At 41.0% G+C, this 19,484-nt stretch overlaps 1 protein-coding gene across 1 annotated transcript; it reads right to left on the reverse strand.

The window, feature by feature from the left end:
• Positions 1-285: 285 nt before the first annotated feature.
• Positions 286-17,653, reverse strand: LOC104600284 (uncharacterized protein At5g41620). Its single transcript, XM_010263150.3, has 3 exons — positions 16,770-17,653; positions 9,216-9,341; positions 286-2,114 (listed from the first exon to the last, which is right to left on the reverse strand). Exons 1-3 carry the CDS (start codon positions 17,106-17,108, stop codon positions 591-593), a joined length of 1,989 nt encoding a protein of 662 aa, XP_010261452.1. The 5' UTR covers positions 17,109-17,653; the 3' UTR covers positions 286-590.
• Positions 17,654-19,484: the final 1,831 nt, after the last annotated feature.

Consider the following 19,484-nt stretch of genomic DNA (forward strand, 5'->3'; position numbering starts at 1 on the left):
CCAAACAGCTTAAAATAAGGAATGCTTAATTTTAACCACAAATAAAGGCTGGCACTATCGCATTACCTTGTCAAGAGAAAAAAAAAAGTCAGAAACCTCTGTTCTTTGATTAGCAACTCAAAAACCTTCCCTGTTTCAGCTCTCAAGTTGATTGAGTGAAGCATGGATATAAAGTCTACATGAGGGAAGAAAAAAAAGAGTTTTACATGTCTAAGGATTGCAAAATCAATAAAACACACAATGAGGAATCAGTGAGTTAGAACAGTTAGTCAAAAAAAAGAGGGATTTATAGGGAAGTTGGGCTTTAAAACAAAACAAAGACATAGAAGAGCATATTAGTGGTAATTCAAATTCCAGCTGCACTGGGATTTCCACTTTATCCGTGTAACCATGCCATAGCAATGCATTTCTAACATACACAAGGAAATTCCCAAAAAAAAATAATATATATATATATATATATATTTAAGAAAAAGATCCTGCATAAATAGAAAATGCATCACTACAGGCTGCAGCATTCATCCGTGTACTATGGTCACTATACACAACTGAGGATCCAAGTCTAAGTTGAACCCACTTTTCCAAATAACCTAGGAGGAACCTTTGGAAGAAGCTTTTAGACGAGAGTGCTGCCCCTCCAACCTTGCTTCAAGCAGCTTTTCTTTCAAGGTATTCCCTTTAAAACCTCTTGGCCATTTCGAAGAAAGCTCTGATATCTCAAGATCTGGGGATGCAAATCTGGAAATCCATTGTTGTACTGGACTAGCATGACCCTTACATATAGATTCACTGCATGGTTCTTCCTTACAATCATTTTCAGGTCCAAATTTTCCTCCTAGCAGTGATGGATTTCCAGTCAAGTTGTCAACCACATTGTTTGAGTTGGATCTACGAATCTCATCTCGTTTACTCTTTCTCTCTTGGTTTCCATCTTCTGTATCTTCACAGATTTCTGACTTACGGGAAATGCTTATTTCTACCAGGCTTGCATCTTCACCCACCTTCATGGACTCCCCATCCATGAGGGTGGTATTTCCATTGCATGATGCTGCCCAAGGCATTTGTTCTTCAAGCTGCACTTGTGAACCTTTGGTCCTTTCATGGGACCCAAGTTTCTTCTTATTAGGATAGCATTTTGTTGTTTTGTCAACATCTCTCAAATTTTCTTCTGCATTGGGCTTAGAGAAACCATTGTTTTTCTTGTTGCCAACAACTTTGTTTAGTTCAAAACAATGTGAGTCACAACTCACAGAATCTTCATCACCTACATCTTGGGGTGCACTTGTAGCCTCATTCAAGTGAATGGACTCAAGAGAATGGCGATGCAAGGTACAATTCGGATCTTTTGCAAATAAGATATCATTGCTCTTAGAACTTCCAGATCGTTTAGCTTGAAGGAAGGTCTCTATCTCAAAGCTTAACTTGTCAACTATTGTGTTCTTTTCAGCAAGACCCGACTGAACTTCAGAAAGCTTCATCTGCATCCTTTCATCAAGCCATGCCTCAGAAATATGAAGTATCAACCGATCATGGCCATTCCTGTCATTATGATCCATATCAAACTTGTGTTTAAGGGACCGCACCTCCTGATCATAGTCTCCTATTCCCCTAGCAAACTCATCACACAGATCTTCCAATAGTGCCCTTGCTTTCCCCTCTCTTTCTAGCTCTTTCAGAGCTTTTGAGAAGGCAGTCTTCACCTCAGAGAGCTCTCGAGCTAGTTTACGGTGCAGGTTCTCTGAGTGCTTTCTTAACTTCCTCTCATCTTCTAGCTCATCCCTCACAGACTGAACTGCAGCCTTGATGCGATCCTGCTCCTTGCTCTTTCTAACTAGTTTTTCCTCTACAATTTGTTTCATTAGTTCATCCATTTCATGTCTATCTGTTTGCTGTTCTTTTAGCAACTCCTTGATCCGGGTCCGAGCATGGTCCAGCTCAATTTTCAGTGCTTTTACCAATGATATACTGGATGCATGCTGTTCCTCCAGGCTCCAGATCCGGTTCAATACTTTTAGCAACTCTGTAGAAGTTTTAAGACTATACCCTGATTCCCCAACCCTTCCCTTAATGTCCAAAGAACTAGTAGGAGTAAGAGGAGGGTTATAAGCCGCCACCTACAAGGAAAAGGTATAATGAGTTATATATTTGGTACAAATAGGGTGTAATTGTTAGACATTTGATGGTAAATGGTAAAGATTGCACGGTTGCAAGATTTTGGTAAATCCATTTTATGGATGATGATAGAACTATAAAAGTTGGATACATACATTCAACTATGTTTTTTTTTGGGAAAATCTCTTAAAATACCCCTAAGTTTTAGGAAATTGACTTACTCTACTCCTACTGTTTAAAGATTGCCTTAAAGCATCCTCAAGTTTTCTGACAATTGACTAAATCCTCCCCTGTCCATTAGTGCTCTATTACAATCCGTTCACATGTGACATCACATGATGTATAGAATTTTTTAAATCCCAATATTACCCTTTTGTGGTTGATTTTTCCCTCCATTATTCTTCAAAGTTTCAAAATAAAACAGAACAGATCCAAATTTTCAACAACACCTCTACCATTACAAACTTGGAATGCCATTAATGGACCATCCCAAAGCTTGGGCCATCATTATTAGTCAGGCCCAAGGGGCATTTATCCAAGGACGACAGATAATTGATCAGACCCTAGTTGCCAATGAAAGTGTGGAGGAGATGAAGAGGTCTAAGCAAAGAGGCTTTGTCTGTAAGTTCAATCTTGAGAAAGCCTATGGTTTGGTGGATTGACAGTTCTTAGTAAAGGTTTTGAGGAAGTGTGGGTTTGGGGAAAGACGGTGTGGTTGGATGTTTGGTTGTGTTAGCTCTTGTCACTACTCCATCTTAGTAAATGGGGTGGTAAGGGATTTTTTTCCAGCTAGTAGGGGTATTAGACAAGGGGATCCACTTTCACCTTTTCTCTTTACCTTGATAGCTGATGTGTTCAGTGAAATTATCACAAGGGCTGATAGGGAAGATGTGATAAAGGGATGGAGAATAGGCACAAACCAAATTCCAGTAACTCATTTGCAGTTTGCGGATGACTTAATGATCTTCTGTGGTGGTGGTGGTTTTAGTGAGAAGGTGGGAAACTTGAAAGAATTGATTAAAGCCATTGAAGGAGTGTCCAATTTGAAAATCAATTTAGAAAAGAGCAGAATTGCTGGAGTCAATCTGGACTTTGAGAAGGTTGAGGCTATTGCAGATTGTCTTCAGTGCTCCATTTCTACTTGGCCTTTGTCCTATTTAGGGCTGCCTTAGGGGCAAACCCTAGGGAGAATAGGTTCTGGACCACAGTTATAGAGAAGTTTGAAAAGAGATTAGTTGTGTGGAAGAAAAATTACATCTCTTTGGGTGGGAGGATCACCTTGATAAGAGCTACCCTTGCGAACCTACCTACTTACTACCTCTTTGTCTTTAGGATACCATCTAGGGAAGCGAAGAAATTGGAAAAATTAATGAGAGATTTTCTTTGGGAACCGGGAGAAGGTAAAAAAGACCACTTAATCAGTTGAGAGGTTGTGGGTAGAAGCAAAGAGGAAGGAGGATTAGGGCTTGGGAATGTGCTTAAGAAGAATTCAGCCTTGTTAGGGAAGTGGTTGTGGAGGTGGCCTATGGAGATAGGTTGTGGCATGAAGTGGTGAAGAGTATTCATGGATGCTCAGAGAGTAGATGGGATGTTGGTGCTTCAAGGAGGGCTAACCTAGCAACACCTTGGAAAGCAATTCACAAAATTCTTCCGCAGTTCCTAAGTTGTATAAGGTATTATGCTTGTTCTGGTAACTCTATTCGGTTTTGGGAGGACATTTGGGCGGGAGATCTTCCCCTAAAAGACCTTTTTCCGTCCTTGTACTCTATTTCCTTGTATAAAAAAGAGGTGATTTCAAAATTTCTTCCTTCAATTTTAAATTTGTTGTCTTTGTCTTGGGACTTTGGTTTCCGTAGAGGGTTAAGGGAGGAGAAATTGATTGTTTGTTTGCTCTTCTTGGTCTCCTCGATAAGGTTTGGTTAGATCCTTTGAAGCCTGATAAGAGGATTTGGGCCATTCACCCTAATGGGTCTTTTTCTTATGGCTCCTTTTTTAATTTTCTGTGCCAAACCTCCTCTCGACAAAGTTTCCCTTCCAAAGAAATCTGGTGTAGATCGGTTCCCCCCAAGGTTATGGCTTTGTGTTGGGAAGTGTCACATGGTAAAGTAAGCACGATGAAAAACCTACAAAAGAGAAGACCCTTCCTATGTATTTCTCCAAACTGGTGCACTCTTTGCAGATCTCATGGTGAGGACTATTATCACTTATTTTTATCTTGTAGTGTCACTGCAGAGCTTTGGGTTTGACTTCTATCATTGTTTGGGTGTAGATAGGATATGCCAACAGAAGCAAGTACAATCTTTAACCCTTCTATGTTCTATTGGCCCCATAAAAGAGGAAGGAAAATGTGGAGGTGTGCACAAGCAGCCTTGTTATGGACAGTTTGGGAAGAAAGAAATGCCAGGATCTTCTAGGAAAAGGGGAGAAGCAGTTAGGCCTTGAAGGACTGCATTTTGTATAAGGCAATACATTGGTTAAAGACTCTGGATTTGTTTGATCATTTCTCCTTTACTGACTATTGGAGGGATTGGTTATCATCAGTAGCAAGTTGTTACTCCTCAAAGATAAAGGTAACGACAAGTTGGGTCCCCCCTTCTCATGGTTCTTTGAAGCTGAATTTTGATGGAAGTAGCCAGGGCAACCCGGATCCCTCTGGTTTGGGAGGTGTACTGAGGAATGAGCCTAGAGAGGCTGTTTTACTATACTCTGGCCCTTTAGGTGTTGGTAACTCTATTCGGGCAGAGCTATTAGCTGCAATACAAGGAATAATTCTTGCAAAAGAAATGGGTGTGGAGCAGCTTTTGGTTGAAGGGGACTCTAAGACAGTGGTGAACTGGTTAAATAATCCGAAGAATGTCACGTGGGACTACAAGAATGAGATAAAGAAATTCAAATGGCTGACAAGGAATATGTCTGTAACAGAACAGTGGGTTAGGAGATCAACTAATGCATTTGCTGATGTCTTGGCAAAACAAGGGACAAACAGGGAAACATTGTTCGGGGTGCAACTATAATTTGTCTTTTGTAACAGTCATGCACTTCTTGATGTAGTTTTTGTGTTTTCTGTATGGAGAGGCAGCACCTCGCACCTCCCTAAGGGGATTTTCATGTAACCGATCTTTGAATTAATAGAATATGACTCTTTACTTATCAAAAAAAAGTACCCCCCAAGTTTTCTGGCAATCGACTAAATCCTCCCCTGTCCATTAATGGTGTTCCATTACAATCTGTTCACATGTGACATCACGTGATGTATAGAATTTCTTAAATCCCAATATTATCCTTTTGTGATTGATTTTGCCCTCCATTGTTCTTCAAAGTTTCAAAATAAAACTCAACAGATTCAAATTTTCAACAACACCTCTACTGTTGCAAACCTGGAACGCCATTAATGGACCATCCCAAAGCTTGGTTTGAGCATTTGTTGATACCTTCTCAATCCCTTTTTTGTGTCTCTTGGTTTGAGCATTTGTGGGCTTTGTTTACAAGTTTGAACTGCATTTCTGGTTTCAAATGCCATTTGATGTTTATCATTCAGCACTGCTGATGGTAAAGCTGAATTGTAAAACTGGAAGAGATGATGGCCAGGGGTGTGGGATGACAAGTTTGGTGCCTGCATTTCCGTTAACAGCAGGTTTGTTCAAATGTTTCATTTTGAAAATTTAAAGAATGATGAGTAAAATACCTGGGGGTACTTTTAAGGCAATTTCTAAACAGTAGAGGTAGAGTAAGTCAATTTCCTAAAACTTGGGGGTATTTTAAGAGATTTTCCCTTTTTTTTTGGGTAATTATACATTCAAGTATGGTTAGATGGCTAATAATCTGACAAACAGATATATCTGCTTGACAAGGGACTTTCTCAAGTAAGAGGTCTACTTGAAGGCTTGAAGCTCCAAATGGAATCTGACAAGAAAATTTTGAGTAGACTTCCAAAATATCTCAGTAAATTATATCTTCCATGGTCATAAGCAATTTATTGACAAAAGGAAGAATGAGTGAAATGCACAAGCAGAGTACAAAATTGTTGGTATTTGTCAATTTAAAAATAAAATTATTTTTTTTCAAAGAATCTATTGGGTTGATATGTGTGACACTGATACTGGAATGAACATATTCCCCAGTGAACACTACCAGCACAATGTGGAGTACAAGAAAAAAGGACTGCCAGGTGCACAAGGCTTCCACCAATGCAGGATCTGAGGAGGGACAGATTTTCGCAGCCTTACCCCTACACATACAAAGAGGTTGTTTCCAAGATTTGAACCCTGGTCACTCAGGTTGCAATGGAACAACCTAACCATTGCACCAAGGCCCACCCTCACTATGTGGAGTACAAGATATAGTACTATAACATAAGTTGGTGCTAATATTGTAGATATGTGGAATAACAATGTTATTACCTACCTAACTTACATGACTACCACTTTGAGCTAGCTCAATATTCATTTTAAACATGAAGTTAAATATTAGTTTTTGTTTGTGTAATAGATTATTTGGTTGATCTATTACAACCATTTTAAACATGAAGTTAAAATATTAGCTTTTGTTTGTGTAATAGATTATTTTGTTCATAGGATAACTTCAGAATGTATTCTTCTGTCTATAACCTTAGTTTCTTAACTTTGTTTAATGATTTTGAATGAGATAATAATTTAAAAAGGTGCACCCATGCTCCTTTTATCATTTCATAAAATATCAATCTATATTTTGCATATTTTACAATGTTTTGACCATGTCTATAATTTTTACAATATTTCCATACAGTATTTCTGACATTTCCAACATGTTTCTAATATTTGGGCTATCAACATTTCCTCCAAAACTGACATTTTAAACCTTGCCTAAGAGTCCTTATCACCTCTAGATGGGGGTCTATAATAAACCTTTCAAAGATTTAAGGATGCAAATGGATTGGGTCAAATTCAAATCCATTAAGGATGTCGGAAATTCAAATATGATCCGATCCGATTTAATTTCTGTAAAATTTAACAAATTATTAAAAGGAAACATCACAGATCTATATAAAGAAAACAAAAGATACAACAATTTTTTCAAATATTTTTATCATATATATACATGTCTTTTTATTAAAATTTGTAGAGAACATTAATGTGGACCCCACTAAGGTGGTCCCCACTGTTCGTATGTCCGCAATAAGTTATGATTAGGATGAGTTCTTTATGATAAGATTAGAACTAGTCTTTTATAAGATTAGGATTAGTCTTTTTTCAGCCTTATCTTATCTTATCTTATCTTGCCATGTAAGCAATTCAGTCCTTTTACAAGTATGATACTATGTATATAAATTTAAGAGGGGGGCAGCTGTTTCAAACATCAACCCAACTCTCTTTTATCAAAATCTCTCTCTCTCTCTCTTTTCTCCCTCTTATTTTCTTATTTTTTTCTTCTCCTTTTAAATGTCTGTTCAATCTTGAGCGACTACTAAATTTTCATGTTGCTTCCTCAAATGTTAAGAAGACTTATGGACCTAAAGTCTTTTAAGTTCACAGCCCCTCAAGCAGAGAACATGGTCCAGAAGAATTGGGATTGCAAGAATGAGAACCAATAGCATCAATGCAGACCCGGGCTCCAAACAGGTAGACTGGACTTAATTTGAACTGGAATGTCCCAATTCATTAACAAAAAGAAAGAATGGGTGAAACCCACATGCAGAATACAAATAAGCAGAATAGATTGATTAAACAAAAATAACAGGAAAATGAATCACGAACATAACTACTGCCATAAACATTGGAATCCCATGAATTAAGAAATATTGTTACTTCCCAAATCGATGACCAACAGAATAACAAACTTCAATCATGCAAAACTTGAAATTTCTGAAGCAACTCAGTAAATTATATCTTCCAAGGTCATAAACAATTCACTGATCAGCAAACCAACATATTGCTAGTTCCTGCCTAATCATGCTCTATCATCTACTGGACAAAGGAAAGACTAAACTATGCTGCCATATATTACTCAAAGAATCAGCAAATCAACATAATTTGTTTTTCCTAATTGGATGATCAACCACAAAATATATTGCTAATTCCTGCACACAATTTCCCCCTCATTTTAGTTTTATTTCCTAGACAGAGAATGTGGTTATGCTACATACTCCTTGCATGTAGGAATCAAAAACAGAAATTCTGGATATAAAGTCATATTTTCCTAACTTTATTGGACTAGATCAATGTTTCAGGCTAGGGGCAAACTGGGAATGGCAACGAAGTATCCACATTTCTCCATAACATCACCAACTTGCTTGAGAGGGCAAAATAAGTAATGTATGTCTACATGGAACTCATTTTAGATGACTCCAGCATCAATTTTCAACCAAAGGGTCGCATTTTGTATAGGTTGAGCCAACACAAGCAAATTTGAGTGCAATGGAAAAAAGAAAAGAAAAGCATACCAAACTTGTTTTTGTCACACTGGACTTGATTTAGTTAATAAAACTAATTTTCGAATTGTAATTTGGAATTCCCAAAACCCTTAATATATATCATTTCCAGTGTTTTAAAAGGTATGGAAGGCGTGCCTCCAGACAACGCACCCCTAAAACGCCTTGAGGTGTATGCCAGAGGCGTATGGCTCAGGTGCAAGAGGCATACGCCTCATACACCTTTTTCATGAGGCATGCTAAAGGCGCCCCTCATGCACCTCATACAAAAAGACAAAAAAGAAAGAAAAATAAATGAAAGGAAAAGAAAAGGAAGGGAAAGAAAAAGAAAGAAAAGTAAAAAAGAGAAAAGAAAGAAAAGAAAAAGGGAAGGGAAGGTTCATATGCATCTTCATTCTTCTTAATATAAAATATTTTTATTAAAAATAAAGTAAAATGAGATCCTCTTTCCTCTTCTTCCTCCTCTCCCCCCTTTTCCTCCTCATCTCCGTCCTCTCAAGGAGGCTTGTGTTCGGGAGGCTTATGCCTCTTACGTTCTGAAGTACACCTCACGCCTCTAGGTAGTGTAATGCCTCTTGTCACACCTCCACATTTTAAAACAGCCATCATTTTTTTTTATCAAAATTCAAAAGACATTTACCTATGAAAAGGAAAGAATGAAGAAAATAAAAAGTAAACAGCATATGTGGATATTTACCTCCATTGAACTACAATAACTAGCAGGAGATAGAGGCTGTAAAGCACAGGCGTTCATTTCAATTGATTGATGGTGCTGCATCAATGATACTGCAACATGCCTCCTCAGACTACTAGCACTTTCTGGCTGTAAGAGAAACAAGCTAATGATTAGTTATATGAACCTTTTCTTTTCTTGAATGATGCATAACCTTAAAATACATTTATTAGTTGCTTCCAGTAGGGTAGTAGGTTCATATGCAACCCAAGAACAGCAAGACATCAGCTAAGCAGTAGTAAACCAGGTTGATTTGGGTAAGGATGATTACTTGTGTCACATATTACAACTTCTTTCGAATGAACTAAAGCTGTATTTGGTTGCACACAAAATGAAAGAATAAATGATTGCCTTGGAAAATGGTATTACGACGATGAGTCATATTCCTAATTGTCCTGGTGTTTCACTTAACTCTGAAAAGAAAACTGAATAGTTGAGAAATATACAAGTGTCTACAAGATATGAATCAAGAAAACAAAAAATAACTTGTGGAAAATTAAAAGAAATGTCATTTTCTTAAAATTAGTAGTTTAATATTTACTTTTTCAAAAATGTTCATTTTCTGCAGCCACTTTACGTGCAACCAAATAGTGTCTAAAAGTACATTAGAGAGATCTGAGAATTAATAGTCACATTTTTCCATGTCTAAAGAGTTGCAGAGATGCTCTGATTCCTAAACACTTTAATTCTTTATGTTTTCACAGTTTTACATGCACATGGAAGAATTCACCCTTTGAGATATATTTGAAAGGTTTTTCCCAGACTTGAAGTTTGTAAATGACTATATAGCTATCTCATTTTAAATTTGTGATCACCAGACCAAAGTTCCTTTAATGAGATGCATGTCTACCTTTTAACAACAGTTGGTGGTGGTTCCACTATAATGTCCTACATATTATAAATCTACAGGCTTGGGTCCCCTAAAGTGGTAATGCATCAACCCAAGTTTGAAAATGCCCACTCAACTTGATGTTGCGGATGCATTCGTTGGGAAGAAATACCGCCGCAGGCAGCAGAAACAGCAGTAACGAAGTGTCCACACAGGAGTCCACATAGGATTAGGCCACAGCTTATTTCATCTTATCTTTCACAGTTATCTTATTTGTTTTTCTCATTTATCTAGTCCGATAAGGTTTAATAGGGAGTCTTATAGTAGGAGTTTGATTTATCTAGGGAGTCTTATCCTTCCCAAGATAGGGATCTTATCTGTAAGAAGTCGAATCCAATAAGGAGTATCCCTACCTCTTGTAATATCTTATTTAAGGAGCTGGAATTAAAGAATAAAGGCATCAAATTTTCGGTCAAGAAAGGAGTAAAGGAGAGTTAGGGTGATCTCTTGGACAAATCACCATTAGGGCGCCAAGATAAGTTCCTCAAGGAAAGGGAGGAACAAGGAAAAATAGGAGGTTCTCCCCGTGGACCGATCCGTGACACGATCCTACGCCCGGGCCCATAACATCTTGGTATCAGAGCCTACCGTCATGGGAGATCTGGAGCAGCTATCATCCAGGGTCCACGAACTAGAGCATAGGCTCGTGGAAACCAGCGTGGAGGTTCGTGAGGTCAAAGACGATGTCCGGGAGCTGCGACGCTTGCTGGAATCATATTTCTCGAACAGGGAAAGGAACTCTAAGGGAACCGCTGACCAGACTGGGCAGAGACGTCCGACGAACAACAGACCGCCGCCCCGGCAGCCACGGTTGTTCCCAAGTATAGCCGACTAGAATTTTCGTGTTACAACGGAACCGGAGATCTGTTGGGATGGTTATATCGCTACGAACAGTTCTTTTGCAACCAGCGCACAGATGACAGAGACAAGGTCAGTTTGGCCGCCTTCCACCTAACGGAAGAGGCACAACTCTGGTTCTACCGTCTGGAGCAGGAAGAACCCGGGCTTAGTTGGGGACAGTTTAAATCTTACTGCCTCCTCAGGTTTGGACCTCCGTTGACGAGCAACCCGCTGGGCAAATTAATTAACCTCAAGCGAAGTGGAACCGTGGCTGAATACCAACGACAATTCCAAACCCTTCTCGCCAGGGCAGCCTCGGTACGACCAGATCAGCAAGTAGATATGTTCACCGCGGGGTTGGCAGAACCCCTAAGGGTGGACGTGGAGATGCAACACCCTCCCAACCTGGTCACAGCCATGAACCTAGCACATGCCTTCAAGCGCAAACTGCAACTCACCCGTGAGACCTTCAGTGTAGGTCAGCTGGCAACGACCTGGGCACCTTCGAAGACAACCGGAGTGTCCCTTTCTTCAGTATCCAGCAGGGAACAGAGGCCACCTGCCAGTAACACTTCCAGGACGGCATCAAGCATGGGGAGCAGCATGACAGCACCACCCATTAGACGGTAGTCCCGAGCCAAGATGGCAGAGCGTCGTGCAAGGGGGCAATGCCTTAACTGCGATGATTTGTATTCCGTCGGGCACAGATGCAAGAGTCTATTCTGTCTTCTGGTAGACGAACAGGAAGAGGACGAGGATGAACCCGCAGCATCAGAACCCGAGATCTCCCTTCACGCAATCACAGGGATAAAAACCTCACAGACCATGCAACTGAGGGCGCAGGTAGCGGAAAAACCAATATGCATCCTCGTTGACTCAGGAAGCACGCACAACTTTGTCAATGAGCAGGCAGCACGCCAGTTAGAGTTACCTATGGAAATCAGGCCACAACTACAGGTAGCCGTGGCAAACGGGGAAAGAGTTCACAGCCCCGGAATCTGCAAGAACACCAAAATTCAGGTCGAATCGGAATCCTTCTTTGCTGATCTATTTGTGTTGTCCTTCGATGAGTTCGACATCGTCCTAGGAGTCAAGTGGCTGATCACTCTAGGACCAATCTTATGGGATTTCAGCGACCTAACAATGAGATTCCACCTGAATGGAAAACCAGTTACCTGGCAAGGAACCAGGATAAGGGCAAAAACGCAGTTTCATACACTTCAGGGCGAGAATATGCGCGCAGCAGATATGGAGAGGCTCCTCACGGATTTCTCTATTGTATTCCAAGAACCCAAGGGGCTTCCACCCTCCAGAGCTTGCGATCATCGGATCCCTCCGATAACTAGATCGAACCCCGTCTTCGTCTGGCCCTATCGCTACCCACACCGACAGAAGGATGAAATAGAAAGGCAGTGTACGGATATGATGCAGCAGGGAATCATTCGTCCTAGCCGCTCCCCCTTCTCCTCGCCGGTTCTGTTGGGTACCCAAGCAAGATGGGACTTGGAGATTTTGTGTGGACTACAGAGAGCTTAACAACCGGACAGTCAAGGATAAATTTCCTATCCCCATCGTAGATGAGCTATTGGACGAACTCCATAGAACCCAATACTTCTCAAAATTAGACCTCCGGTCAGGTTACTTTCAGGTCCGAATGACTTCCGAAGACGTGGAGAAAACGAACTTCAGAACACATCATGGCCATTTTGAATTCATAGTCATGCCATTCGGCCTCACCAACGCTCCTTCCACATTCCAGTTTCTGATGAACGAGGTATTTCAATCCCACCTCCGCAGATTTGTCTTAGTATTTTTTTTATGACATCCTAGTTTATAGCAAGTCGTGGGTAGAACACGTGCAACATTTGCGGACCATTTTTGAACTCCTGCGCCAGCACAAACTCTTCCTTAAGCGATCCAAATGCTCCTTTGGGGAACGCCGGGTCCTTTACTTAGGACATGTGATCAGCGGGCAAGGGGTCAAGGTGGACGACTCCAAGACTCAGGCTATCAAAGAATGGCCCAAACCACAGCCCGCCAAGGCTCTCCGCGGGTTCCTAGGGTTGACGGGTTACTACCGCAAGTTTGTACAAAATTACGGACTTCTGGCAGCCCCACTAACCGATCTGCTCAAGAAAAATGCCTTCCATTGGGATAAGGCAACCGATGCAGCCTTTGCGAGTTTAAGAGAAGCCCTCTCCTCCACACCAGTCTTGCAGTTGCCAAACTTTGACCTCGAGTTCACAGTTGAATGCGATGCATCCGGCTCCGGCATAGGCGCCATACTACAGCAACAAGGGCACCCGGTCGCCTTCTTCAGTCGCAAACTGGCGGACCGCCATCTTAAATTACCCACCTACGAACGCGAACTGATTGGGTTGGCCAAGGTAGTACAACACTGGCGGCCATACTTATGGGGAAGGTCCTTCGTCGTCAAGACGGACCACTACAGCCTTAAATATTTGTTGGAGCAATGGCTTACCACTTCGCTGCAACAGCATTGGGTCAGCAAACTGCTTGGTTTTGATTTTCGGGTGGACTACAAGGCGGGATCCTTAAACCATGCCGCAGATGCCTTGTCTCGCCAAGAAGAAGACAATATGCTCCTTCATGCGATTTCACAACCCCGAGTCACCCTACTGGAATACATTCGGCACACGCTGCCACAATCACCGGAATGGAGAGACCTTGTTCAAAAGATACAGTCCGGGACAACCGACTACAATTGGTCCATTCACGATGAGCTAGTACTTTACAAAGGACGTATATACCTTCCGGTTGATTCTTCCTCCATCCCCACAGTCATCTCCGGTATACATAACTCCACTCACGAGGGCATTCAAAAGACACTACATCGTATCCGAGCGGATTTCCATTGGCCAGGAATGAAAACTTCTATCCGGGACTTCATCAACAACTGCCCCACGTGCCAACAACATAAATGGGAGAACCTACATCCAGCCGGCCTTCTTCAGCCCCTCTCAATTCCTACGCAGATTTGGGTGGATATATCCATGGATTTCATTGAGGGACTACCCAAGGTGGGAGGGAAGTCGGTTTTGTTCGTTGTGGTGGATCGTTTCTCTAAATATGCCCACTTCATCCCTATGGCACACCCATACAGTGCCATTTCAGTCGCCCACATTTTCTTTACACATTTTCTGTCTACATGGATTACCGGAATCCATCGTCAGCGACAGGAACCCCATTTTTACCAGTACCTTCTGGAAGGAACTATTCCGATTACATGGTACGACCTTGGCCTTCTCCTCCGCCTATCATCCTCGGACAGACGGCCAAATGGGAACAGTCAACAGCACGATCAAAATGTACCTCCGCTGTTTTGTAGGGGACCGACCGCGACAGTGGGTGGATTGGCTTCCCTGGGCCGAATATTGTTACAACACGGCCTATCACTCGTCCTTGGGCATGACACCCTTCCAAGTAGTCTACGGCCGAGATCCTCCTCGCTTGCTATCATACGAGCCTGGATCGACTCGACTGCACGAGATTGACCGTTCCCTCCAAGAATGTGATGCCCTCCTGGCTGAAGTCTCTCTCTGCCTGCAACAAGCGCAATTACGCATGAAGCACACCTATGACCAGCATTGACGGGAGCTAACGTTTGAACCAGGTCAGTTTGTGTGGTTGAAGCTCCAGCCCTACCGACAACGATCCTTGAGACAGCAGGCTGCTCCCAAACTGGCTCCTAAATTCCATGGACCGTTCAAGGTTTTACGGCGGATCGGCCCAGTTGCATACCAGCTTGAGCTACCGGTGAACAGCAAAATCCATGATATCTTTCACGTTTCCTTGCTCAAGCCATTCACAGGAGATCCACCAGACCAGGTACCCGCTCTGCCGCCCCTCAAAGACGACAAGCTCATCCTCCAACCCCGGGCCCTCATCCGCTCCAGAATCAATCGGGGTGTCCTCGAGGTCCTTGTGGAATGGGACAACTTTCCATCAGCCGAAGCCACCTGGATGCCCTTCACTGAACTACAGGACACATATCCCGAGCTTGAGGACAAGCTCGTAGTCCCGGAGGGGTGTAATGTTGCGGATGCATTCGTTGGGAAGAAATACCGTCGTAGGCAGCAACAACAGCAGTAACGAAGTGTCCACACAGGAGTCCACGTAGGATTAGGCCACAACTTATTTCATCTTATCTTTCACAGTTATCTTATTTGTTTTTCTCATTTATCTAGTCCGATAAGGTTTAATAGGGAGTCTTATAGTAGGAGTTTGATTTATCTAGGGAGTCTTATCCTTCCCAAGATAGGGATCTTATTTGTAAGAAGTTGAATCCAATAAGGAGTATCCCTACCTCTTGTAATCTCCTATTTAAGGAGCTAGAATTAAAGAATAAAGGCATCAAATTTTCGGTCAAGAAAGGAGTAAAGGAGAGTTAGGGTGATCTCTTGGACAAATCACCATTAGGGCGCCAAGATAGGTTCCTCAAGGAAAGGGAGGAACAAGGGAAAACAGGAGGTTCTCCCTGTGGACCGACCCGTGATGTGATCCTACGCCCGGGCCCATAACACTTGACCTTAAGATTGAGTGTGTTCAGGTGAAGCCAAAATTGAGCATGGCCAAGTTGTGCCCCTACTTTCAATTACAGATTGCTGAAAATTTTCCCCATGCTAGAACTTTTCCTTTTAGCCTCAAAAAACATTATCCGTAGTTTGGAATGCTAAGGTAATATATGGTTTTCCTTCTTGTTGGTAATATGCAGTTTAGGAAGTAGTTAGCCAAATCATTAGGGCAAAGGGGTAGACTCAATCAACCAAGTTCTCAATTGAAGACAATTTGAACAACTTGAGGAATCACAGACAGTTGAGAACAGAAACCTCTACAGGTCCAAGTGCCAAATTGGAAACATTAAAAACCATAGTTTGCACCATCCTGAGGTAGAAATTGAAATTTTAATTTCTCAACCACAAAGCAGAAAACAGTTATTCCATCTAGTCCTCTACTTCCCAATGTAATAAGACCAAAATCTACAATTTTTCTTATCAATTGGGCATCAAAGATAATTACAGTACCAGTCCTGACAGAGAGACTCACTAAGATCAATAAACAACACAAAGGGTATCCTACAAGGCTAGAAACATCAAAACAATTAATAAAAGGAACAAAACTAAGAGACCAAAGCCATGAAATGAATCATAGAATTAACTGATATGATTTCTTTCTTTAGAAAATTGTTGTTTTTATTGTTACACCAGCCAAAACAACAGCGGCAACCATAAAGACAATAAATTAAGCATCAAAATCCCTAAGAACTCGAAGACCAGAAGGTAAAGAACATGTTATCTTAAGAGGCCAATTTTTCAAATATGGAAAAAATAAATAAACCAAAATTAATAAGCGGAACTAAAATGAACAAAATGCAATGAACCCGCCACCCGAATAATAATAACAATAATAGTAATAGTAATAATAATAATAATAATAATAATAATAATAATAATAATAATAATAATAAAACAATTAACCTTTCTGTTTATTTTATTGAACAGGAGGGAAAAATCATAAAACCAAGAAAGACTACAAGACATGCAATTAAAGAAAAGTAAATTCAAAATATCAATCAATAAGAATCCTGCAAACATACTTCCCTTTCGTTAAGCAGACGAAATGGAAAAAACCACAAAACCCAGATAAATCCAGCAACCCAAGAGACCCCAAGGAATTAAAAGAAAAAGAAAATAGAAAATAGAAAAGAACAACTAACGCAATCAAAACAGCCTATAAGATGAAAGCAAGTGAATGAGTGAGCGTTCAACCTGGTCTGGCGGACTATGAGAAGGATCGACCAAATGCATAGGAAGCTCAAGATGCTTGTCCTTGTGGTGGCGAAGCCTAGCACCTCCCTTGCTCATTCTGGGAAGCGGGTGGTGCTGTTGAATCTCCCAGAGGTTAGCACCAAGCTTTCTAGCAGAGACGGTGGAGGGCAGCGTGAGGGGGCCTTTGATGGTGTTATCCTGCGCATCCTCCAGTTTCCAAGCGGGTACTGGAGTACAAGGGCCCCCTCTTTTCCCTACCAAAATCCCGCGCTTCAACTTTATCCCTAAAAATTCCTGCTTTTCTGTTTCTTCCTCTCCACCTTTTGCTATTCTTTCCATCTCTCTTCAAACTTCAAACTGCTTCTCCTCTCTCACCAGTCACCACCTCTTTCTCTTCATTTCTCTTACATTCTGATCTTTATTTATTGTTCTTCGAATCTTCTCTCACTGTGACGAGAATTTTATTCTTTTTGCTTCAAAAGTTCAAACCCCCGAGGCCCCAGGCGCAACCCCTTTTCCAGTTTTTCTGTCTCCTATCCTTGGAAAAGTTAAAACGAGAAATCATTGATGATGGGATGATATGATGGCATGTGTTTAGTCTCGAGTCTCGATTCGGGTAAACGAATCTTTAATTAGCTCTTCTAATATTGAAACCGATTAACCGCTTTAACTCTGCAGATTATGGAGTCTTGGGATACCCTCTGGTCTCTGCTGGACTGTGACTCTCGCTCTACCGACGGTACGGTGTGCAATGTGGCCAAGCCAAGGTCCCTTCCCTATATATATAGAGAGAGAAAGAGACCGAGACAGAGACACTCCTGCTCCTCGTGATGTGAATAGTGAAGAGGAAAAAGCCGACGGAGCAATCAAACAGAAGCACCTCAGCACGGAAAATCTGATATGCAATTGTCAAATGATTTAAATCCAATTTGGCATTTTGGGTACTCCCTCATACCTCCATCTCCACTTCCACTCCATTCAAAACCATAAACAGTAAGCCACATATTGTGGTCCAAGGTCTAAGGATTTGTGTGTTCTCCACTCGATCACTCCCATGCCTAGTTGTTGTATGTTCCCAACGAAAAGTTTTTATGAAAAATCGTGAACGTGAACTTATGTACTGAATCTACTCTAGGGCTGAGGGCTGTGTTGCTCTTTTGTTACTACTTACTAGAATTTTTTTTTTTTTTTTTTTTATTCTCTCCATCAAGTTACAAGCTTCATGGTGCATTTAAATTAGAGGCCCATCTGAAGTTTAGCTTTAGGCCCATTAATCAGTAACTGGGTCAGGTGTATCAACAAGATACTGTGCAGCTTTTATCAATTCAAGTGTTCAACTTCATTGGATGCCCATCAAATAATGGTCCAAAAAGTACATGTATGAATATGATGTATCCAACGGTGGAGGACCAAATGGGGATTAAGGACTACATCCCTTTTCTTTCTTTAAAAGTTCTCTCTCCATATCATCCACCGTCTTTGTCTCCTTGCACCTCCTTTTCTTCTAAGAAGAATGTTTGAATGATCTGGGCCGTCCAATTTGAATGTTTGATATTAAAATCTATCATTCTCACGGATGGGATCAACCAACTGTATTACCTGATCAATATGATCAAGTCATTAACTGTTGAGTACTTCAATTGTAGAGTAGGGGGAATAGACCCACAAGCCACAAGAGACAACAAAGTGAAGGATGCTGAGAGTGGTCCAGTTGAGTCCGGTCCATGAGCTGTGACTGAAAGCACGATCATAATATATCACCCAATGAAAATCTCCTAGCATTATTTGGTTTGTTGATGGCTGACAAGGCAAATCTAAACCCCAGTGGGTGCATATCATCACTGTCCTACCCCTACCTGTAGGGTCCAATACACCCATAGCTAGCCTGAATCGAGATGATTCCAGCAACTTCATGAGCCACTACCCAGTAGCACACTACTGGTCCCAGCTCTACCCTTGGCTAGGTTGGGGTGGACTGAATATAAGGGTGGTTAAGGTTGCATTTGAGAGTGTTTAATTATATTAAGTTTTATTGGGCAAAACACTTAAAAAAAATATGAATTGGTGTTTAATAAAAAGGGAAAATTCTCGATCTTGTACTTTGAGTTTAGTGTCATTTTGGTCTCTTAACTTTAAAATGAGACAATTTAAAATCTAAATTTTTAAAATGTATCAATTTAATTAATATCTATCGTTAACCAGTTGTTAAGTGGCATTTAAAAAGACACAAATGTCTTTCAAGTGTCATCTAATTTTTTATCAACAATTCAAACATTGACAAAAAATGAATAGTTCTAAATCTTTTTCTCTTCTATTCAAAAAAGTTGGGATTAGGACTGTTCATGGGTCGGGTTGGTCGGTTTACTGATGTTTTTCCAACTGACCCGACCTGGTCGGATTACTTGAAATTGAAACCGAAATTGACCCTGTGTTAAGCAAAACCGACCTGATCGGTTTGAGTTGGTTTTAGTCAGTTTCAGCTCTACTTAGTGGTGACTTAGTTGTTGTACAACCTACTTAGTGGTGACTTAGGTTGTAACTAGGATAGAGACAACTTAGTTAAGTAGGAACTAACTAGGTTGTAACTACTAAGTAGGAACTAACTACTAAGTTGGTTCGGGTCGGGTCGGTTTCAGTTTTCGCACATGAAAACCGAAACCGAACCGAATCATCAGTTTATGATTTTTTATAACCCGAAACCGACCGATGCTGAAG

This window comes from Nelumbo nucifera, chromosome 1 (genome assembly GCF_055504915.1).
Source record: "Nelumbo nucifera cultivar China Antique chromosome 1, China Antique-T2T, whole genome shotgun sequence".
Taxonomy (NCBI): Eukaryota; Viridiplantae; Streptophyta; class Magnoliopsida; order Proteales; family Nelumbonaceae; genus Nelumbo; species Nelumbo nucifera.

Excerpts from the sequence above, each read along its gene's own strand:
- LOC104600284 (XM_010263150.3), bottom strand. The coding sequence starts at position 17,108 with ATGGAAAGAATAGCAAAAGGTGGAGAGGAAGAAACAGAAAAGCAGGAA. Across the intron at positions 9,342-16,769 it reads CTCATAGTCCGCCAGACCAG|CCAGAAAGTGCTAGTAGTCT; the intron begins GTTGAACGCTCA and ends TTTCTCTTACAG. Across the intron at positions 2,115-9,215 it reads GTTATTGTAGTTCAATGGAG|GTGGCGGCTTATAACCCTCC; the intron begins GTAAATATCCAC and ends TTTTCCTTGTAG.